Source organism: Bombina bombina, chromosome 4, assembly GCF_027579735.1.
Source record: "Bombina bombina isolate aBomBom1 chromosome 4, aBomBom1.pri, whole genome shotgun sequence".
Taxonomy (NCBI): Eukaryota; Metazoa; Chordata; class Amphibia; order Anura; family Bombinatoridae; genus Bombina; species Bombina bombina.
Window position 1 is genome coordinate 773,150,773 of NC_069502.1, and position 25,240 is coordinate 773,176,012.

General features: G+C 37.3%; 1 protein-coding gene across 15 annotated transcripts in view; it reads right to left on the reverse strand.

Annotated features, from left to right (window-relative positions):
• Nucleotides 1-25,240, reverse strand: part of SIPA1L2 (signal induced proliferation associated 1 like 2) — a 730,143-nt gene that overhangs the window by 98,311 nt on the left and 606,592 nt on the right. For all 15 annotated transcript variants that reach the window (XM_053711127.1, XM_053711126.1, XM_053711122.1 and 12 more), the window contains one exon: nucleotides 9,717-9,867. In XM_053711127.1, coding sequence (XP_053567102.1) covers nucleotides 9,717-9,867 — 151 coding nt within the window. The remainder of the gene's footprint in view (nucleotides 1-9,716; nucleotides 9,868-25,240) is intronic.

A 25,240-nucleotide genomic window follows, 5' to 3' on the forward strand; every position in this document is an offset into this window, starting at 1 on the left:
CCAGGCGGCGTCTTCTATCTTCATCCATCCGGCGCGGAGCGGGACCATCTTGAAGCAGCCGACGCGGATCCATCCTCTTCTTCCGGCGACTCCCGACGAATGAAGGTTCCTTTAAGGGACGTCATCCATGATGGCGTCCCTCGAATTCCGATTGGCTGATAAGATTCTATCAGCCAATCGGAATTAAGGTAGGAAAAATCTGATAGGCTGTTTGAATCAGCCAATTAGATTCAAGTTCAATCTGATTGGCTGATCCAATCAGCCAATCAGATTGAGCTCGCATTCTATTGGCTGATCGGAACAGCCAATAGAATGCGAGCTCAATCTGATTGGCTGATTGGATCAGCCAATCAGATTGAACTTGAATCTGATTGGCTGATTCTATCAGCCAATCAGATTTTTCCTACCTTAATTCCGATTGGCTGATAGAATCCTATCAGCCAATCGGAATTCGAGGGACGCCATCTTGGATGACGTCCCTTAAAGGAACCTTCATTTGTCGGGAGTCGCCGGAAGAAGAGAATGGTCCTGCGTCGGCTGCTTCAAGATGGTCCCGCTCCGCGCCGGATGGATGAAGATAGAAGACGCCTGGATGAAGATGTCTACCGGTCCGGATGTCCTCTTCTTGCCGGATAGGATGAAGACTTCGGAGCCTCTTCTGGACGGATCGGTGATACCCGGCGTGGTGAAGACAAGGTAGGGAGATCTTCAGGGGCTTAGTGTTAGGTTTTTTAAGGGGGGTTTGGGTTAGATTAGGGGTATGTGGGTGGTGGGTTGTAATGTTGGGGGGGGTATTGTATGTTTTTTTTAAAATGCAAAAGAGCTGTTTACTTTTTATTTTAGAATAGGGTAGGGCATTTTTTATTTTGGGGGGCTTTGCTATTTTTTTAGGGGGCTTAGAGTAGGTGTAATTAGTTTAAAATTATTGTATTCTTTTTTATTTTTTGTAATTTAGTGGGTTTTTTTTGTAATTTAGTGTTTGTTTGTTTTTGTAATTTAGTTTAGTTGATTTCATTGTAGATAATTGTAGGTAGTTTATTTAATTAATTTATTGATAGTGTAGTGTTAGGTTTAATTGTAACTTAGGTTAGGATTTATTTTACAGGTAATTTTGTAATTATTTTAACTAGGTAGTTATTAAATAGTTATTAACTATTTAATAGCTATTGTACCTAGTTAAAATAAATACAAAGTTTCCTGTAAAATAAATATAAATCCTAAAATAGCTACAATATAATTATTCGTTATAATGTAGCTATATTAGGGTTTATTTTACAGGTAAGTATTTAGCTTTAAATAGGAATAATTTATTTAATAAGAGTTAATTTATTTCGTTAGATAAAAATTATATTTAACTTAGGGGGGTGTTAGTATTAGGGTTAGACTTAGCTTTAGGGGTTAATACATTTATTAGAGTAGCGGTGAGGTCCGGTCGGCAGATTAGGGGTTAATAAGTGTAGGTAAGGTAGCGGCGACGTTGGGGGGGGGGCAGATTAGGGGTTAATAAATATTATGTAGGTGTCGGCGGTGTTAGGGGCAGCAGAATAGGGGTACATAGGGATAATGTAGGTGGTGGCGGTGTACGGTTGGCAGATTAGGGGTTAAAATTTTTAATTATAGTGGCGGTGATGTGGGGGGACCTCGGTTTAGGGGTACATAGGTAGTTTATGGGTGTTAGTGTAATTTAGAGCACAGTAGTTAAGAGCTTTATGAACCGGCGTTAGCCCATAAAGCTCTTAACTCCTGACTTTTTGCTGCGGCTAGAGTTTTGTCGTTAGAGTTCTAACGCTCACTTCAGCCAAGACTCTAAATACCAGCGTTAGAAAGATCCCATTGAAAAGATAGGATACGCAATTGGCGTAAGGGGATCTGCGGTATGGAAAAGTCGCGGCTGGAAAGTGAGCGTTAGACCCTTTCCTGACGGACTCCAAATACCAGCGGGTGGCCAAAACCAGCGTTAGGACCCCTTAACGCTGGTTTGGACGGCTAACGCAAAACTCTAAATCTAGGCGTAATTTTCTAAATTAATACACCATTTGTCTAAAATATTTAACAAAAATACCTGATACTTTTTAAAACAAAATTTTGTCATTGTAAATTGAAATTATAAAGAATAGATAATATAAATTCTTAGACACGGTCTGATCAAACGTTCCACGCATGGCAATCCAAGCTGTCGCTAAATGGCTAAACTTTGAGGCCCTGTCCTGAAAAGAGCTTGAAAATTAAATTTTTTTCTTTCATTATTTACACATTTTTAAACAACTTTCCAACGTACTTCTTTTATGAAATTTGCTTCATTCTCTTGGTATACTTTGTCTAAAAAGTTAAAACCCCAATTGTTTCTTTCATGATTCAGATAGAGCAATGGTTCCCAAATGTTTTTAAAGAGACAGTCTACTTGAAAATGGTTATTGTTTAAAAAGATAGATAATCCCTTTGTTACCCATTCTCCAGTTTTGCATAACCTACACAGTTATAATAATATACTTTTTACCTCTGTGATAACCTTGTGTCTAAGCCTCATTTGACAGCCCCCTGATCACATGGCTAGTTATTTATTAATTATCCATTGACTTGCATTTTAGCCAATTCCTCATAAATAGGTGTAAGGACAATGTTATCTTTATGGCACAAATAAATTAGCAGTCTCCTGTTGTAAAAAACAAATAAAAAAGCTTGTGATAAGAGGCTGTATGTAGTGGCTTAGAAACAGGCAGAAATTTAGAGGTTTAAATATTATAGGCATGCCCCCTTCACGTCATCGCACTAGTTTGGACTAGTGCAGGGGTCAGCAACCTTCGACTCCCAGATGTTTTGGAACTACATTTCCCACGATGCTGAGACACTCTTTAGGCTATCTGAGCATCATGGGAAATGTAGTTCCAAAACATCTGGGAGCCGAAGGTTGCTGACCCCTGGACTAGTGGATTGTAATCGAGTGACATCGGACAGGAGCTAGTTTTTCTTTGAGGACAAAATCACGAATAGGCAAGACCTAACATCGCCTGAAAGACTATTTCAGTGAACGTTTTCAGTGGACATTATCCGATCACAGTGAGGACGCTGATTCGGGTATATCCCGCTTGCTTGACTGTTACTACATCCCTCACATGTTTGAGGTTGAATTCTGTGAGTAGCTCTGAAAGAGGGAGTTTTATTTGTACTGTTTTGTAATAAACATACTGCACTTAAGAGTCTTCTTGTGCGCTCTCCTTTCGTTATTATTAAATATTATTAAGTATATTAATATAACAATGTTGGTTGTGCAAAGCTGGGGAATGGGTAGTAAAAGCTTTTTAAACAATAACAATTTTGGTGTTGACTGTCCCTTTAAGTCATGTCCCCTTGGTTCTATAAACTCATTATCAGTGCGCCCCTAATATACCTATAAAATAATATTCAGAACAGGGGCCCCATTTATTAAAGCCTGGACGGAAAAGGTTTGCCTCAAGGAACCTTGTATTGCCATGCAGGTAGCTTCCAAAGCCTGCATTTAACATTTTGTGCAATGTTAAATGCACATAGCGGAAGGTAAAGAGCAGAAAAACTTCAAATTCAAAGCAAGAAAGTTGTTTTTCTTTGCGTATCTAGGATAAACCATAACAAATTATGACAATTATACTTGGAAGGACGCACTAGCATCCTCTTCCTCTCCTTTCTTACTAGTGCCCCTAGGGTTATTCCAGGTCCCCTTCCACCTCTTACGTCTATTAGTGCCCCCTCAGTAATCCCACCACCCTCATGGGGTAGTACTGTCTACTTTGGGAACCACTGAGATAAAGCATGCAATTTGAAAATGTTTCCATTTTACTTCTATTATCTAATTTGCTTTATTCTCTTTGTTTCCTTGCTGAAAAGCATACCTAGGTAGGCTCAGGAGCAGCAGTGCACTACTGGGGGCTAACTGCTGATTGGTTGCTCCACATAAATATCTCTTGTCATTGACTGATCCAGTATTTTCAGCTAGCTAGTGCAATACCGCTCCTTCAACAACAAATACCGAGAGAATGAAGTAAAAATGATAATGGAGGTAAATTAGAAAGTTGTTTAAAATTGCATGCCCTATCTAAATCATAAAATAAAAAAAATGGGTGTTGTGTCCCTTTAAGGAGTAGCACTGCTCAGAGCTAACTGAACACATGGGGTGAGACAATAAAAAGAGGCATATATGTGCAGATATCTACCAGCAGCTAGCTCTCAGTAGTGCATTGCCGCTACTGAGCCTACCTGGGTATATCAAGGAAAACAAAGAAAACAAAACTAATTATACAAGATAAGTATATAGATCATGAAAGAAATATGTTTAGATGCATGTTACTTTAAGTCACCTCTGGCATTAAATAGCTATGTAATCATAACAGTATATATAAATATAACCTTTTTAGAGGACACCAGAAGTAATAAAGTTTCACTAAAGAGTGTGTCACTTAGAATTTGCTGCATGGTTTTACTGAAGAATTTTTTAATATTTAATACAAGACTTTCTAAGCATTAGGGGCCTGTCCTGCAGGTCTTGTCTGATTCATAAAGCTTGCTTGAAAACAGTTCAATCTATCTAAGTCATATGAAATGTGACAGTAGTTATCTAGCAACAACCATACCTAATAAGATTTCTAACCCCATTTGACCCTTCTCTTTTTTATTTGTTTGTGTGTCTGTGTATATATATATATATATATATATATATATATATATATATATATATATATATATATATATATATATATAGATATATACACACACACACATTCAGTATCTCACAAAAGTGAGTACACCCCTCACATTTTTGTAAATATTTTATTATATATTTTCATGTGACAACACTTAAGAAATGACCCTTTGCTACAATGTAAAGCAGTGAGTGTACAGCCTGTATAACAGTGTAAATTTGCTGTCCCCTCAAAATAACTCAACACACAGCCACTAATGTCTAAACCGTTGGCAACAAAAGTGAGTACACCCCAAAGTGTCAATATTTTGTGTGGCCACCATTATTTTCCAGCACTGCCTTAACCCTCTTGGGCATGGAGTTCATCAGAGCTTTACAGGTTGCCACTGGAGTCCTCTTCCACTCCTCCATGACGGCATCACGGAGCTGGTGGATGTTAGAGACCTTGCACTCCCCCACATTGCGTTTAAGGATGCTCCAAATATGCTCAATAGGGTTTCGGTCTGGAGACATGCTTGGCCAGTCCATCACCTTTACCCTCAGCTTCTCCAGCAAGGCATGGGTCATCTTGGAGGTGTGTTTGGGATCATTATCATGTTGGAATACTGCCCTGTGGCCCAGTCTCTGAAGCTCTGTTTCAGTATGTCACAGTACATGTTGGCATTCATGGTTCCCTCAATGAACTGTAACTCCCCAGTACCGGCAGAACTCATGCAGACCCAGACCATGACACTCCCACCACCATGCTTGACTGTAGGCAAGACACACTTGTCTTTGTACTCCTAACCTGGTTGCCGCCACACGCACTTGACACCATCTGAGCAAAATAATTTTATCTTGGTCTCATTGGACCACAGGACATGTTTCCAGTAATCCTTAGTTTGCTTTTCTTCAGCAAACTGTTTGCAGGCTTTCTTGTGCATCATCTTTAGAAGAGGCTTCCTTCTGGGATGACAGCCATGCTGTCACATATTTTATTAACTCTTATATGTAAGGTAACTATTGTGCTTCCCCTTTAAATCAGAAATGACTTTTCCTCACAGGTATATAAGGCTCCTCCTACATTTCCACAGTGCTTGGTAATTTGCTTTGTAGATACTTATCCTTGTACCTACTTTCTGGATTTGCCAGGTCTCGTGAGTTTCAGTTCTAAACTCTATTTAGTATTTGCTTATCTCAATCCTAGAACTTTTGGTCTCCTGTCCCAGGATTGCTTCTCAGCTGGGAATTCCTTTGCTACACTCTGAACGGACAGCGTTATTACTTGCTGACCGTGTCAGCTGTCAGGCTCCTCCTGGTCTGCCCGCATCATCATCGGACGAGTAAAACCTCCCTTCGACCTCTAAACCGGTGTTCTTGCAGATCGGAAGTGCCGCTCGTCAGCCTCTCACACCCACCTCTCAGCTGTTTTGTTTACAGCGTCTTCCACAGATTCCCGGTCTCCCCTCCGACTGTGCAGGTACTCTTAGCGTTATGTAAAAATCATTTCATCTAGGACTATTACAATATGTGAACCAATGACACTATTACCGGATCAGATGAAAGGTTTCTATCAGTTAATTTACAAATATGTGAACCAATGTTGCTACTAACGGAGCATATGTGTGGTCTCTAAGAGTTAATTAACCAATCTGTGAACCAAAGTTATTACTACCAGATCATTAGTGTGACTTATAGTGTTAATGATGTCTAAAACCATTTTACTATCATAACCTTTTGTTCTCTGGAAGTTGATGGTCTTTTTGCTCTATATACCTAGGAGGTTAATTGCCAAATCGTACAGCCTGTATTTAATCTGATATATATATATATATATAATTATTTATTTCCTTAATGGCGGAGAAACTTTTGCACTTTCCTATAAGTGTGTCTTCTCTCTTTTAAGAACAGAAAATGCTACAAGTACTCTCTCAGATTTTACAGATTGATCTTGAGAGATTATTTTCAGCAACAAAACAACCTATTCACATTTACCCACAACTTTATACCTCAGTTCTGTTACCATCTCTGTTGATTCATAGGTTGACCTAAGGAATCCTGACACATGCAGACCAATTTGATGCAATGTGTGGCATATGGTCTGAGCACTGACAGACTGACCCCCCAACCCTTCAACCTCTGCAGCAATGCTGGCAGCACTCATACGTCTATTTCCCAAAGACAACCTCTGGATATGGATGCTGGGCACGTGCACTCAACTTCTTTGGTCGACCATGGCGAGGCCTGTTCGGAGTGGAACCTGTCCTGTGAAACCGCTGTATGGTCTTGCCCACCAAGCTGCAGCTCAGTTTTAGGGTCTTTGCAATCTTCTTATAGCCTAGGCCATCTTTATGTAGAGCAACAATTCTTTGTTTCAGATCCTCAGAAAGTTCTTTGCCATGAGGTGCCATGTTGAACTTCCAGTGACCAGTATGAGAGAGTGTGAGAGCGATAACACCAAATTTAACACACCTGCTTCCCATTCACTCCTGAGACCTTGTAACACTAACGAGTCACATGACACCGGGGAGGGAAAATGCCTAATTCGGCCCAATTTGGACATTTCCACTTAGGGGTGTACTCACTTTTGTTACCAATGATTTAGACATTAATGGCTGTGTGTTGAGTTATTTTGAGGGGACAGCAAATTTACACTGTTATACAGGCTGTACACTCACTACTTAACATTGTAGCAAAGTGTAATTTCTTCAGTGTTGTCACATGAAAAGATATAATAAAATATTTACAAAAATGTGAGGGGTGTACTCACTTTTGTGAGATACTGTATGTATATGTATATATACATACATACACACACACACACACAAAGATTTACACATGTTAATGTTACAGCCAGGATCTTTTTTTTGTTACTGTAAACACTATTGTTACAAGAAAAGAAAAAAAGATTAATATCCACATCCAAATATCAGTAAAAATCAAAATGTAAAAAGTGACTTTTTAATTTATTAAGTGTCTTTAAATAATTTCACATGGTACAGAGAGTATCAGCTGAAATTTCCCTGTACAACATTATGGTTTGATCTCCCTAGTATCTTCTGGTAATCGTATCAGGATCCGATCAAGACAATACAATATGTTTGAATGAAAAAATGGTTATGAGAAAGGTGATTCTGCACAGTAAATGTTGCTAGTTGCGTGGCATTAAAAAGTCGTTGAGGTAAGACCTCACCTTGAGTATGGAGTGCAGTTCTGGGGACCGATCGCAAAAAAAGATATTGCAGAACTAGAAAAAGTTCAGAGAAGGGCCACAAAGCTAATAAGGGGATTGGAGAATTTAACCTATGAGGAGAGGCTAGCCAAACTGGGTCTGTTTTCTTTAGAAAAAAGGCGCTTAAGAGGTGACATGATTACATTATAAATATATTCAAGGCCCATATACAGAGATGACAGAAGCTCTGTTTATTCCAAGAAAACTGTTTGTGACCAGAGGTCACAATTTAAGGTTGGAGGAAAGGAGATTTAATCTCCTGCAACGGAAACATTTTTTCACTGTAAGAGCAATAAAATTGTGGAACTCATTACCAAAGTAGGTAGTGAGTGCCAATACCCTAGATACATTTAAAAATTATTTGGATACATTTCTGTCTATAAACAAAATTCATGGATATGATTGCTAGTATTAAACGGGTCACCTTTTAGTGGGATTATTTAAGCTCAACTGGAGCTTTTTGTATATATTTTAGATTTGTGTAGGTTGAACTTGATGGACTTCGGTCTTTTTTCAACCTCATCTACTATGTTACTATGTTACTTAAGCTATCCAAAGAACACATTAATTGCATAATTTAACATAAATTGATTTAATGATCATCTGTGCAACAAACATTAAAAAAATGTTAGATTAGCTCATTTTAGTTTAATATTGGCTTAGAATTCAACTGGGTGGTCCGTAAAATCAGCCTGGGGGTGTGGCCGTTAAATAGGTCCTTGGGTAAACACTGCAATTATATAAGAATAAAAAAAAAATGAATTCAACTCTGATCTTTTTTTTTTTTACTATATAAGAAACAGGTTACGAGTGGCCCGCTAATGGTTATGCGCAAGTGAACAGGGGTTTATCGCCTCTATTTACGCGCGTTGGGTGAAGCACGTTATCACGCACCCAATATTCTAAGTTGGGTTTTTACAAGGGTCAGGTTAGCGCGCAAGAGAAAACAGTTTACTTTCAACATGTAATACGAGTGCTATCCGACGTGCACAAAAAGCTTACTTATAGTTAGCGTTACTTAGGGTTAGCGCAAGAGCGGTAGCGTTAAATACCGCTCCACTTGTAATCTGGCCCTTAATGTCTGTTTTTAAGGACATTATTTTTTGTCTCATATAATATATCCATATGTATGAAGATAGGCCATACAGTTGCTAATATTAGTACAGTTAAAATATCACTTCAATATTGTATATATATGAAACAGAGTGGTTAAAAAATTCCCATATGCTTAAAGTTTTATGAGCATACAGAGCAAAGATATGTGTTTTAAGGTACTTTCTGTTATTTTTCAAATCTTTATAATAAAAGGAAAATAAATGTGATCAAAACTTAAATCGCCAAAAAAATAAAAAATCACATGCAGATCACACATCTACAGAGAAAATGTCAAATATTAAGAATATAGTAGGATATGCAACAAATCCGTTTACAGCATTTCAAAGCACACAAAAAAGTTGTCCATCGATTTCCCGACAAATCAGCTCTTATTGGTAACGCCAACATTCCATTTTGTTAACTCACTAGCTGCCAAAAGTGGTGCATCACAAAGTATAGCAGCACTCTTTGTTAGCTAAGGGGTTAAATAAATAAAATGGATCTCAGATCAGGGGTGGCAGAACAAATAGACCAATTAATAACGAATTAACCTTTTTTATGGCACATTCACTTTTGCTGATGGCTCATACCACACTGTAATGATAGCAAAACAAAACTTTTTTACCATTTGATGTTTTGTTTATATATCTTTATTTATTGCTTCTATGTAAGCTGATGTATGTTGCCTTTATATTTCAATGAATGAAACAAAATAAACAAAAAACAGAAACTACCAACCTTTCGTCTTCCTTCATCTCCAATGGGACTGTCAGGCATCATCATCTTCATAAATTCATCTTTTGACATGACATGTTGGTTCTCAGCTTCTGTGTCCATCACTGAATCCTGCAGCTGATTTGATGAAGATATGGCTCCTTCACTATATAAACTAACAACAAAATAAATCATGATGGTTTTTCTTTTCTTAAGTTTTACATTTAAAACAAATTGCAGCTTAATCCTAACAAATGATCATGACTCAGAGCACCAACTGTACACAAAAAGAAACGTTCCCAAGAAGCCTTCTATTCTAAAGGCACGTGTCTAACTAATGCCTACGAATACTGACAAAAATAGAAAGCTGCTAAACCTTAGTCACACTAACAAAGGGGCTTATCTTTACATCACACCGTATTCTCAAAAGTATTGTGTATGTGTATTGATAGTGTTTTTAAAGGGACAGGATACCCACATTTTGAATCAATTGAGAATCAAAGAGATGGAACACATATGTAAAACGATGACTAGAAAATATCACCTAAACATCTCTATGTAACAAAGAAAGATATTTTTACCTCAAAATGTCATTAGTAGACATATCCCACTGTAAAGGGATACTAAAGTCAAAATTTTACTTTCATGATTCAGATAGAGCATACAGTTTTAAGAAACTTTCTAGTTCACTTCTATTAGCAAATTTTGCACAGTCTTTTAATATTTACACTTTCTGAGGCGCCAGCTCCTACTGAGCATGTGCACAAGTTTACAGGTTATAGGTATACTAGTCTGTGATTGGCTGATGGCTGTCACATGACACAGGGGCCCGGCAAATGGGCAAAAAATAAATTTAGCAAAAAAAAAAAATCTACTGCTTATTTGAAATTCAGAGTGTTATTATACCATTGTTTTTTCATTATGCACTTGTTTATTATGCAATTCTACTGTATTTAGTGTTCATTTAAGCAGCCAATCAAGATGCTACTTCCAGGATTTGCAAGGGAGCATGTATTAGTCACACAGGGGCAGCTCAAGGAATTGCACTGATAATGTGCTTCAAGGGCACAAGAATAAAATGGCACCCCAACTCTCATCCCACTACATTCTAAACCCAACCATTGCATACATACACACATACATACAAGTGACTTGAGCACTTTTCTATTATTTAAGGCAACCATATTTTTCCTATGTGCCGCCTGAATCCCATGGTGCCACCAGGCACAAACAGCAAGTCACTTTATTATGAAATCTCACAAGAATTTATTGTAATCTCATGAGATCACAGTAAAGCAAAGTTTGAACTCGGCACTGATAAAGCAGATTCACTGCAGCCCCCCCCCCCCCCCTACCACAATGCAGATAGTAAAAGGAGTAGCCCTGGATCCCAAGGTACTTACTCTGGTGAGCTGAAGAAATGTTGAGGTAAAGTATCTCCCTTTTACAGAGATGTTTATGTAATAGTTTTTGTCAGCTTTTTCAGTTATGCTGCATCACTTTTAAGTGATTTAACTTATTGGTATTATGTCCCTTTAAAGCAAAATAAAAGTCAAAATTAAAGGGACATGAAACCCTAAATTGTTCCTTCAGATTTAGATAGAGCATACCATTTTAAATTACTTTCCAATATAATTCTATTATCTAATTTGCTTAGTTATCTTGGTATCCTTTATTGAAAATTATACCTAGGTAGGCTCAGGATGTGGGAGCTAGCCGCTGATTGGTGGCTGCACATATATGCCTCCCATTATTAGCTATACGTTGTGTTGAGCTAGCTCCCCAGTAGTGCATGTATGCTTCTTCAACAAAGTATACTAAGAAAATGAAGCAAAATTGACTATAGAAGCAAATTGGAAAGTTTTTAAAGATCTATGATCCATCTGACTCATAAAATAAAAATTGTGTTACATGTCCCTTTACATTTTCCTGATTCAGTAGAGCACATTTTAAAACTTTAGAGTTTACTTCTGATAAAAAAAATGTATCTCTTTCTCTTTGTATTCTTCTCTTTCTCTTTGTATTCTTTGTTAAAACTTAGCTCCTTTCCATAAGATCATATCGGGTCTTGAGCACAATGTTTGCAACAATGTTCATCATAACAACTTTATACATATAATTCTTTTGATACATGCATACTCCTAAACCTACATAGAAAGAAACTAAATTTCAGCAATGAATTCCAAGAGAAAGAGGTCAATTTAACAAAAAATAAAACACGATACACGCTATCTGAATTATGAAAGTTTAATTTTGACTTTCATGTCGCTTTAAAGGAACACTGTACTACAAAAATTGTTTTCACTTAACGTGTTCCAAATGTCTTGTTATTAGATATGTGCAAAATTTCGCTACCACGAACATTGTTCGCCAGACCTCGGTGCAAACGGCCATGAGCAGGGGCTGTCAATCATCCAGATCGGTTAAGGATAATTTCACTCTGCCACATTTTAGGCGGTGGAGAGGTTAAGTAGCAGCCATCTTAAGAAAGCTGCTACTTAACTAGTGTTTCAGGTGAGCCTAAAACTCTGGGCCCCCCGAGGCTGCTTTCGCAGCTTGATAAATGTGTCCCAAAGTGTTTAAAGTCCCGTTAAACATAAATTCTATTTGTGGTGAAAGGAGCAGCTCATTTCTTATATTCCAAAATCTGCCTCTCATGAACCGAAGTAAACTTATTACCATTACAAAAGGCGAGATGCCAAGAATAATCAGTAAATGCAACTGACATGTGCCAAACCTATTTTCTATGCAGCTTTGGCATATAGCTGAATAAATACTACAGCTGTTCATCTATTCTTTTGTGAAACTGAACACAAAAACATTTATGGTAGCTTTCAAAACAATGCTATTTTTATGTTAACAAATGTTATACTTTTTTAAACAACTGATTCCTAAAAATGGAACATTTTTCCTCAGGAAGCCCTATTCACAAAGCTATAGATTTCATATTCATACAATGTTTCCTGCAATTTAACAGCAATTTTTTTTAACTGCCAAGTTCAACTATAGCAGAGAACAAATGTTTAAAAATAAAATGAACAGTGTGTGTCTTTCCAATATTAAAGGGACATAAAAGTGCAAAGACAATGCTCTGTGTTTAACCCCTGCAAATGGTGGTTAAAGTGAAAGTAAATCCTAGCGTTTTACAAACGCTAGGATTTACTATTGAAACAAATAAAGGGCACTTTCATTCATGAAGTATAAGATACTTCATGTAGAAAGTTCCTTTATTTGATTCAATCGATCGCTACAGCAGCCCACGGCTAAAAAATGTTTTGCCTAAGAGGTGACGTTTTCACCTCTTAGCCAATAGCCGTGCGGTAAATCCGGCTTGGCGCCCATGGGAGCCGGATTTACCGCACAGCTATTGGCTATGAGGTTAAAACGTCACCTCTTAGCCAAAAAATTTTTTAGCCATGCGCTGCTGTAGGAGCTAAGAGCGGCGATCGGTTGAATCAAATAAAAGAGCTTTCTACATGAAGTATCTTATACTTCATGAATGAAAGTGCCCTTTGTTTCAATAGTAAATCCTAACGTTTGTAAAACACTAGGATTTACTTTCACTTTAAACACATTGCCAAAGAGAGCTACAAAGCAGAAATGCACTATCGAGATCTCACCGATAACCCAAACGAGCCAGTAAGAAGAGGCATATACATGCAGCTAGCTCCAGATAGTTCATTTTGATCCTGAGTCTCCCTAGGTATGCCTTGTACAAAGGATAGAAAGTGAACAAAGTAATATTTGAAAACAAAAGAAAACTGAAAAGTCTCTTAAAATTGCATGATCTGTCTGAACCAAGATTGTTTCATTTTGACTTTACTTTCCTCTTAACTCCTTAGATATTGGAGGTCCGGTTTATGAACATCAAACCAAGTTCACTGTTTAGACACAAAGATGTTGGTGAAACTTTTACTTTACACGTTTTTTATTTGAAATTAGCTATTATTTCGAAGGAACAGTGTACTGTAAAATTGGTTTCTCCCAAATGTATTTCCAATGACTTGTTAAACCAGCTGTAGAGTTTAAAATGTATTTTCAATTGTTCCTTGAGGTATATTTTTGTAAATAAAATGGCAATTTCTGCTTACTGAATGGGGAGAGAAAACATTATCTTACCTGTCCAATTATTTACACAAAGTCCTACTGTTTACTCAAAGGCCAATACATTCCCTCCCATTTGGAATATTATTTTATCTAAAACTTCTTATTTACAAGTATTTTTTTGTAACCAGGCACTCAAATCGAAATTAAAGTTTCATGATTCAGATATAGTATGCCATTTTAAACAACTTTCCGACTTTCCATTAACAAAATGTGCAAAATTTACACTTTTTGAGTCACCAGCTCCTACTGAGCATGTGCAAGAATTATACATATATGCATTTGCGATTGGCTGATGGCACATTATACAGGGGGAGTGGAAATAGACATCTGAACTTTGATTGGAACAGCCAATAGAATGCGAGCTCAATCCTATTGGCTGTCTTGAAGATGGACCCAGATAGAAGATGCCGTCTGGATGAAGACTTCTGCCCGTCTGGAGGACCACTTCTCCCGGCTTTGTTGAGGATGGATGTTGGGTCTTCAAAACTGTAAGTGGATCTTCAGGGGTTAGTGTTCGGTTTTTTTTAAGGGTTTATTGGGTGGTTTTTAGTTTTAGATTAGGGTTTGGGCAGCAATAGAGCTAAATGCCCTTTTAAGGGCAATGCCCATCCGAATGCCCTTTTCAGGGAAATGGGGAGCTTAGGTTTTTTTTAGTTAGGGTTTTATTTGGGGGTTTGGTTGTGTGGGTGGTGGGTTTAACTGTTGGGGGAGTTGTTTGTATTTTTTTTACAAGTAAAAGAGCTGATTTCTTTGGGGCAATGCCCCGCAAAAGGCCCTTTTAAGGGATATTGGCAGTTTAGTTTAGGCTAGGGGTTTTTTTTTTATTTTGGGGGGGCTTTTTTATTTTGATAGGGCTATTAGATTAGGTGTAATTAGTTTAAATATCTTGTAATTTGTTTTTTATTTTGTGTAATTTAGTGTTTGTTTTTTTTGTAATTTAGGTATTTGTATTTAATTTTGTTAATTGTATTTAATTTAGGTAATTTATTTAATTGTACTGCAATGTTAGGTGTTAGAGTAACTAAGGTTAGGTTTTATTTTACAGGTACATTTGTATTTATTTTAGCTAGATAGTTAATAAATAGTTAAAATAAATACAAACTTGCCTGTAAAATAAAAATAAACCCTAAGCTAGATACAATGTAACTTCTAGTTATATTGTAGCTAGCTTAGGGTTTATTTTATAGGTAAGTATTTATTTTTAAATAGGAATTATTTAGTTAATAATAGGAATTTTTAGTTAGATTTATTTTAATTATATTTAAGTTAGGGGGTGTTAGGGTTAGACTTAGGTTTATTGGGGCAGCAGAATAGGGGTTAATAAATGTAGGTAGGTGGCGGCGATGTTAGGGATGGCAGATTAGGGGTTAATAATATTTAAATAGTGTTTGCGATGCGGGAGTGCGGCGGTTTAGGGGTTAATAAATTTAGTATAGTGGCGGAGATTTCGGGAGTGGCAGATTAGGGGTTAATAATTTTATTTTAGTGTTTGTGGATGCGGGAGAGCCTCGGTTTAGGGGTTAATAGGTAGTTTAAGGGGGTTAGTGTACTTTGTAAGACTTTAGTTATGAGTTTTATGCTACATCTTTGTTGTGTAAAACTCATAAGTTATAATACTGACTTTAGAATGCGTTACGAATTTTGCGGGATAGTCTGTACCGCTCACTTTTTGGCCTAAAAAAAAAAAGCTTGTAATAACGGCGCTATGGAAGTCCCATTGAAAAAAGACTTTACGAAAATTGCGTAAGTTAATTTGCGGTACGGCCAAAAAAGTGTGCGGGACAGCTATACCTACAAGACTCGTAATAGCAACGGTAGGAAAAAAGCAGCGTTATGAGCCTTAACGCTGCTTTTTTACTCATAACGCAAAACTCATAATCTAGCCGAGTGTTTGCAATGTCACAAGATTATATGGTCAGCTGAATTAAAATATCACATCTGAAGTGACATTAAAGCCATTATTTTATAATAGATTGTATATATCAGCAATTAAAGGGATATGAAACAGTGCTCCAAAAAAAAAAAGTTAAAGTAAACATAAAATGAAACATATTGTGATAAAAAGCAAAAAACAAACTAACATATTTTCTTACAAAATGATTGCTTAGAAATTTTCACTGTAGCCACTGCCTGTATGGAGATAAGGGTGCTACCATTATAGCACTTAACCTTTTCCAGATGTCAGGATGTTCCATGCCGTCCTAACTGCGCTGGGCTTTAGCGTCGTTAGGACGGCATGGAACGTCCTAGCCATTTGGCTGTAGTAAAGGCAACGGCGCTTACTGAATGGGATCGGGTTATGGTTGTAGGCTCCCCCCCTGACCCGATCCCATAATTGATGCAAGATTGCGTGATTTCAATTTGTTTACATCGGAAAGTTGTTCCGATGTTTGTAGACAAATTAAACCCGGCATGTAAGGGTTAAAGGGCAACTAAAATCAAAATTAAATTTATATGTTTCAGATAAAGCATGCAATTTAAAAAAAAACTTTCCAATATACTTCAGTTATCAAACGTGCACATTATTTTTGTACGCACAGATTATGAGGCTCTGACACCTACTGAGCATGTGCTAAAGTGCATTTTGTGATTGTCTGATTGTTGTCACATGATACAGGGGGAAGGAAAATTGAATTTTTAAAAAAATATTCTACTGCTTATTTCAAATTCAAACTAAGTGCCACTGCATTCTATTTGTATTGTGTATTTGTCAGTTATTCAATTCTACTATATTTAGTGGTCTACCGTCACATGATTTTTGCAGCAAAAGTCTACTAATGAGCATGGATAAGAAACTGAAAGGAGCTTGCGCAAGTGTCTCCTAGCAACCGCTTAAAAAGAAAAGCTCTTCCTTGGCTTGCTGTAGAGACCACAGCCTTCTTGCGTGGCTGTGGCAGGAAGTAATAGATCCTGCACAAATAAAGTTTAAAAAAATAAAAATAAAAGGTCAAATCATTTTAAAATGATGAATAATACATATTGCAATGGTTTCTATTACTCTCTGCTTAGTGCAACAATGAAATGGACTGCTTTCTATCCCTTTAAGAACAGTACTGCAAACAATCTGCATATAAAATATATTTTTAAAGCGTCTAAACTGTGGCTTTATTGGGATGTTTTGTCTTCTTTCAGTCAAGAACACACTCCTTAAGCAGCTCTATAATGTTCCTGGTCTACATTCCTGAAGCCAACTATGAACAGATGTAAAAGAGCTAAGCAATGTGCGTTTGGAATGTTGCAGGGTCAAAAAAATCACCATACTTAAGTATGATGATTGGCACTCCAACTTATATTGAGGAAAAGGAATAAGAACAATTTTCAGAAACAGCCGGGGGTTAAGCACACAGGTAAATTATTGCTTGGAAGTCACAAGTATTGCAGTTTTCAAGTATGAAATTGCTGATGAGCCAATCAGGAAAGGCAGTTGCAGAGACTGCCAATCACCATTTATGTATTCTACTCAGGAGTGAGCTTGAAGCTCTATGGGGTCTGCTGTGGCTTCAGAAAAAAAAAGGGACACACACATATATATATATATATATATATATATATATATATATATATATATGTATGTATATATATATATATATATATATATATATATAAATTAAGATGAAAACAAAGAAATGTGAGTTTGGCGCAGGAGAGACTTCAAGAACTGAAACTGCTATGTGCTGCCCAAGTCTATCTATCAAAGCAGGAGTCTATCAAATCTCTAACATTCAAATAGTTTGAAAATAAACCAGATCCTCTTTAAAAAGGAAAGCAAGGCTACCTATCAATCAATAATATATAAATTTGCTTTAGAAGAAAAAGAAGGCAACAGCGAATGGGGCTGTATACATCTGTTTCCGAGCGAGCCTTCAGGCTCGCCGGAAACAGGAGTTAAAAAGCAACGGTCTTAAAGGGACATGAAACCCAAAACTTTCTTTCATGATTCAGATAGAGAATACAATTTTAAACAACTTAACAATTTACTTCTATTATTTAATTTGCTTCCTTCTCTTGTTATCCTTTGCTGAAAGGTTTATCTAGGAAAGCTCAGGAGCAGAAAAGCTAGCTGCTGATAGGTAGATGCATATATATATATATATATATACTGATTGTCATTGGCTCACTTGTTCGGTTAGAAACCAGTAGTGCATTGCTGCTCCTTCAATAAATGATACTATGAGAATGAAACAAATTAGATAATAGAAGTAAATTAGAAAGTTGTTTTAAAGTGTATCCTCTATCTGAATCATGAAAGAAATGTTTTGGGTTTCATGTCCCTTTAAGACCGCTGCTCCTTAACTCATCCACCACCACCACTGAGGCGGCGGACAGCAATCAGCTCAATCGGATACGATCGGGTTAATTGACACCCCCTGATAGAGGCCGATTGGCCGCGAATCTGCAGGGGGCGGCATTGCACAAGCATTTCACTAGAAATGCTTGGGCAATGATAAATTTTTGTCGGCATTTATCAATGTGCGGAGCGCATGATCCGCTACAGCGGATCATGTCTGCTGCACTTTGAGAAATCGGCCCCAGAACATGAAATTTTAAGAATTTTTTTAATTTACTTTTTTCTATTTGTATCATTCATTGAAAATCATACACAGTAAGGCACAGAGCAGCAATGCACTACTGGGAGCTAGACACATATGCTACTTGTCATTGGCTCACCAGATGTTTTCAGCTAGGGCTCAGAGGTCCGCTGCTGCTCTGGAGCTGACTTTGACTAAGCGTTTAACCCCTTTGCAGGGGTTAAACACAGTTATATACAAGGAATAGTGCAATCATAAAATAATCTAAAACATTAGAGCATTTTCTTTTGGCCCTTTTTATGTCCCTTTAAGCAAAATACATTATGCACTATTTTTCCTAACAAAACATTTGCATAGATTAATGGTCTGTTGGAAGGATTAGCATTAACCTACTTAAGTGATGAGATGTAAATGACATTATAATGTGTTAGTATCTCATTCCACGACTCAATTTCTTAACATGTGGCTGCACAGTTAGGTTTAATAAGACAGCCTATATAACAAGACAAAAAGATGACATTCTAGAATGTGTGAAATTATGATTATTAGACAGAGGATTTATATGCAGAAAAAAACACCTGCAAGTAATATGAGCAGAATATGCAAAATGATGCAAACAAACTCCATAGAATCTCGCAAAACAAACAAATGTCTGTTTATTTAATCATAAATTCATGTTCACAACTGTTGCAAAAAGTGTCCTGATACTTATCCTTATATAAACAATGTCCTTCAAAAAAAATCAAAAAAATCTGATGCTACATTAATTTATTTCCACAAAAATGGATTCAAACTTACATTTGTAATTTACAGGAATTAACATTCAAAATTTAACTTAAAGGGACATGAAACCCAAATTTTTCCTTTCATGATTTAGAAAGAGCATACAATTTTAAGAATTTTCCGATTTACTTCTACTATATAATTGTCTTCATTCTCTTGATATTCTTTATTGAAAAGTATAAATAAATAGGCTCAGTAGCTGGTGGCTGCACATAGATGCCTTGTGTGATGTGCATTGCTATTTCTTCAACAAAAAATTAAATAAATTAAATAATAATAGTAAATCGGAATGTTATTTAAAATTGTATCATGAAAAAAAATGGGTTTCATGGGACATCAACTACAATTGCAATATTACTACCCACCATGCTATAGTTTTTCCTCCTGTATCTACAGCTCTCTTCAAAGCTGTTCTCTTATTTTAACCCCTCACATGCACCAGTTGGTGAAGCTTTGCATCTTTACATTGGGTGCAGCCATCTTGGAGCTATAGTATCCTTACACCCTGTGACAGAAGTGGAGCGCATTCACAGAATAGTGACGTTGCTGTGTTTTTTTGACAGCTGTGTTGTACTCTTTAGTGTAGGAACTTTGCATTTCTGTATATTATTAATGTGGCCTTTTTTTCAAATATGTTTTGTAAGTTTTAAACTGCGTATAAAAAAACGACACAAATATAAACTACCTGCTCAGTATTGTATGCATTGACCCTAAGTGCACAATATATATGTGAAGAAGTTGGCTACATCACTCATCTGTGAATCCGTATCACTTCTGTCACAGGGTACAAGGATACGTGAGCTCTCAAAAACGTTGCACAATATTATAATGCAGAACTTTACTAAACTGTAAAGTGTTATAATAAGAGTACGGCTCTGTAGACAACTGCATACACAGGAGGAAAAACAATAACACAGTTAGTAACCTTTCTGTTGAAGTCGTGTCCAGCAGTTTAGCCCCTTCGATGCACATGATGAACTATGGGCTAGATTTATCAACGCTGAGGCGTACAGGGGCGCGTATATGCACCCCTGTACGCCTCAGCTCGCCTGTGGCGGGGCAAAATTACCCGCAGGTAATTAACATTGCACACGAGCGCAATTTTGCAATCCCGCCCCCTGCCCGCGCACAGCCAATCGCGCGGGCAGGAGCTGTCAATCTCCTCGGTCTGACTCGACCGAGGAGATTTAATTTCGCCACAATAGAGGTGGCGAAGATGTTAGGGAAGCAGCGGTCTGGTGACCACTGCTTGATAAATCGGGGCGAGCAAGTTCTTATGAGAACTTGCTGCCGCAGGGGCTTGATAAATCTAGCCCTATGTTTGTCATGCAAATCGCAACCTGCAGGCACATGACGATGCCTTTTCGTCATGCCGTTAAAAGCGGTTTTCCGTTATCTTGCCCAATACAGGCCAGGGATCCGTTGGTTGCCTAGTGGGTGGCACTCCCCATGGGTTTCATGCCGGTGACGTCACCATGTTCATACAAAGGGTCTGAGCCAGGAAGCTCAGTGTAGCTGCTAGAGAGCTGAATGGGGGAAGGTTCTTCAAACCCCTTAATCTCAGCTCCCATAGCAGCTACAAAATCTCCAAGACCACTCATTTGAAAGAGAATTGTCTGGTGGTGGAGCAGTAAAAGAAAGATGATCTTTTAAAAATACATTAAAGTAATTGTTTTTATTGATGGATAAGAAATTAAGAAACCACATTGCAAAATATCTACATACAAAATAAATATTTAAAAAGCATTTAAAATGTCATTTTAGTAGAAAATTATGCATTGATTTAAAGTCCCAGGGCATATCCCTCAAAAAGCCTAATGAATGGTGTTTATCTTACTTCCTTTGCTGCAGCCAGTTAGGCACATATAATTAAACATTTTGGGCCAGATTATAAGTTGAGCGCAAAATATCGCTTTTTGCACTCAACGTAGTAATACCAGTGCATGCAAATGTGTGCTGGTATTACAAGTAAGGTGCAATGCGATATTGCACTTAAGTTTTGCGCTCATGAGAGTGCGCTTACATAGGCTCCAATGGGAGCTTGTGGTAGCAATAACCAGCCACTTGTAATGGCTGGTTATTTATAGCACACCCGGAAATGAGAAAATTTGCCCATTCCCCCACGGCTATTGGCTAAGAGGTGGAAACGTCACCTCTCTGCTAAATAGCGAAAATAGTGTTCTGCCGGTGGGCTGCCTTAGCAGCTCAGTAAAGGCGATCGCTTGGAACAAATAAAGTGAGCTTTCAGCATGAAGTATTTTATACTTCATGAATAAAAGTCCGCTTTATTTGTTCCAATGGTAAATCCTAGTGTTTAACAAACGCTAGAATTTACCACCACTTTAAGATAATCAACAGTTACATCTGACAAATGGGGGGGGGGAATTCTCTCACAAAAAAACAAATATTAAATGTTAAGCAAACATTCAACATTCATTTAGACAAAAACATTCATTTAGACAAAAACATTCATTTAGAACAAAAACCGTTTTGCTGCATTCAGTCAAAATAACAAATATTAGCCTGTCTCTAAGTAGACCAAATAAAAGCTTAGAGTTTCCAGTCAAACAATTATATGCATTATATGGAATTTAACCTGTTTGTGGCCTGCAGCAACCTGCAAATTGCTTGGTGGCTTTGCCTTGGTGCCAGCTTGGAGTGGCTTCAGGTGCCGATTACCTGAATCATGAAAACACATTCCTTGAAGGTCACAGGCATTGGGTTTCCATGAAAAACAATCAAAAAGCAACAAATATGGATTTAAGATTTTTTGAGAATATGTGTATTATATGGTGATATATAGAACATGGAAAATATAGTAATCACACCAAAGTATATAAAACTATGCCAAGATGTAAAATAACATAAAAAGATGCAATTATGAAATTTGAAGTTGGCCTTAGAAGAGTTAAACTGTCCTTTTGTTAGCAAAATGTGCTTTGTTTTATACTCCAAGGACACATCCTTTGAAATGCCTCTTAATATTGTGTTCAAATAGTGAGAAATATTCATGAGCTGATGGAGGGTTAAGATTCTGAACTGCACAGAATGCACTTCAGGAGTAGTGAGAAAAAATGATAGATTACAGGAAAAATAAGCAATAGAAATAAAGTGCATAGCAAGCTGTTTTTCATCATCCATAACTGAACATGTTATGGGGAATTACGCTTGGAACTTAATGTTCCATTCATTTGTTGTCAAAGTCTTTTTCAAATCTGCCTCAGTCATGTAGTCACAATTTTCTTCCAATCTGCAGAATGTACCTGCCCTCCAAAAATATTTGTAATTTACAATATACTTGGTAAAGTATATCAAATATTTAGCATTTAATCCCAAAAAGAACAAAAAATACATTTTGGTAAAAAGCCTCTTTTTTTTATGAAAGTTTTTTTTTATTGACTTTTGAATGTTATTACATACAGCATCTTAAATAACAGTTAGAAACATAAAAACAAAAAATACAAATACAATAACATTACAGCCTTCAAGTGATTGAATATGTGAGTTTTCCACACAAGACAAGAGTAATTTTGGTTTATCGACCTTTCAGTAACATTCCAAAATATAATGGTGTGTTAATTCCGCTTTCCATCTAGCCTGACTCAATCTCAATCATGATCAAATCCCTATTTCCTCCCCCCCTCATCTCTACCCATTCATCTTGCTCCTGAAGACTCAATTATCTCACTCATTGAGGCACTCTAACCGGATTGTTTCCTACTGATCTTGTTGGTTTGCTAGGATTCTAGCTCTATTTTCTTTTTCAGTATACAAAATATATGGTTCCCACTGTTGTATAAACTTATCCCTGGTATTAAGAAGCTCTGCCGAGGCGCTACTCATTGTAAAGTGATAATCTATTCTACTTTTAATATATTCAAATGAGGGTGGATCCACCTTCCAAAATCTAGCTATGCTTACTCTCACAACCGTGCAGATCAAGGCTATTAGCTTGTGATGTCTTTTCACTTTATTATCTGGAGGAAAATGAAGCAAAGCCTGTTCAGGGGTAAGTGTGATATTAGTTTCTAGAATTAGGCTTAGATACCTTGAAGTCTGATTCCAAATCTCTGTAACCTTTCCACAATGCCACCACATGTGTAAGTATGTCCCTTCCTCCCCACAACCCCTGTAGCACAAGTGGGGCCTGCTGTCCTGTGTATTGGCAAATCTTGTGGGATATATGTACCATTTATAGAGTACTTTAATATAGTTTTCGTAAAAAGCCTCTTTTGACAGTAAGGGCTCGATTTATCAAACCGTTCTCCTTCCTTCAACTACAGGTTCTCACAAGAAAACCTGCAGTCAGTATTTGTCAAGCAGCAGTCATCACAGAGCTGCTTCCTACCCTCTTCTCCTCCTCTTTGGTGGAGAATTTCAATCTTCCTGCTCTCGTCTGACCAGGGAGATTGACAGCTCCTGCACGTAAGCGCCTGCCAGAGGAGAGCTGGGGCGGACAGGGGCAAATATGTACTCCCCTGTCCGCCCTTGATTGATAAATCGAGCCCTAAGAACCAGTGAGATATTTTCATTAAAGAGACAGAAAATGCTAAAAAAACTTATTTTCATAGTGAGCAAATAAGAATTTGCAATGCTTATTTGGAGTGTGTGTGTGTGTGTTACGGGTGAAGTCCGAAATCCGGGTAATCCTAGGATTACTCAAGCAGCTCTGAGTAAAGCCCGAAGTAGTGTAATTCCTCATCTACACTATGTTTTTTTGATGGGGGTTCAAGGAAGGCGCCCAGCCGATCCTCTGGCATCCACCCCATGTGAACCTTGGGGAATGAGGGTTACCCCCCTTGAACCACCCAAGCGGAGGCAAAATTAGATAGTGAAGATGTGGGAATTACACTGCATTGTATATATGTTTCAGAAATTTATTTCTTACTGAAATGTGCTAAAAAGCAGCAGCTTTTTTTAAATCAAATATATAGAAGATGTGAATATGTTTGATGAAGTGAGTTGATGCACTCTGAGTAGATTTATAATTTTACTTCGGGCTTTACCCAGAGCTGCTTGGGTAATCCTAGGATTACCCGGGTAATGCTAGGATTATCCAATTTCGGACTTTACCCGCAACACACACACATATATATATATATATATATATATATATATATATATATACTGTATATACACATACATTCATATATACACACACAAAACACAGATATAGGGCTGCACTCTTAAACCAGACTGTATGCACATCCCATGACCCTGCAAAACTCACATCCCTGGGTGCTCACCAGAACTCAAAGCCAGCTGCACAGCTTACAGTGACTTAGGCAGTTAACCCAAGACCAGCCTGGGTGCAAAGCCCATAGGGAAAATTACAAAACAAAATTATTATCACAACACATAGGGATCTCTAACCTACAGCCAGGGAGGAAGAGACCTTGACCTTGAGAGTGCAGACTTTCTATGTGCTGTTTTAAAAATTGTGTGTGTGTATTTTTTATTATTGATCACTAACAGAAAAAAAACTCCCACTGCTGCTAAAAACATTTAGTACAGGAGCAACAGTTACAAAAGTGCCCTGTTTCTGATACAACAAAGAAAAAAAAATACTTTAACATCTCTATAAAAACATAATTTATGTAAGAACTGATAAATTCATTTCTTTCATATTAGCAAGAGTCCATGAGCTAGTGACGTATGGGATATACATTCCTACCAGGAGGGGCAAAGTTTCCCAAACCTCAAAATGCCTACAAATACACCCCTCACCACACCCACAAATCAGTTTAACGAATAGCCAAGAAGTGGGGTGATAAGAAAAAAGTGTGAAGCATAAATATAAGGAATTGGAATAATTGTGCTTTATACAAAAAAATCATAACCACCACAAAAAAGGGTGGGCCTCATGGACTCTTGCTAATATGAAAGAAATGAATTTATCAGGTAAGTTCTTACATAAATTATGTTTTCTTTCATGTAATTAGCAAGAGTCCATGAGCTAGTGACGTATGGGATAATGACTACCCAAGATGTGGATCTTCCACGCAAGAGTCACTAGAGAGGGAGGGATAAAATAAAGACAGCCAATTCCGCTGAAAAAAATCCACACCCAAAAATAAAGTTTAAATCTTATAAAGAAAAAAACTGAAAATATAAGCAGAAGATTCAAAC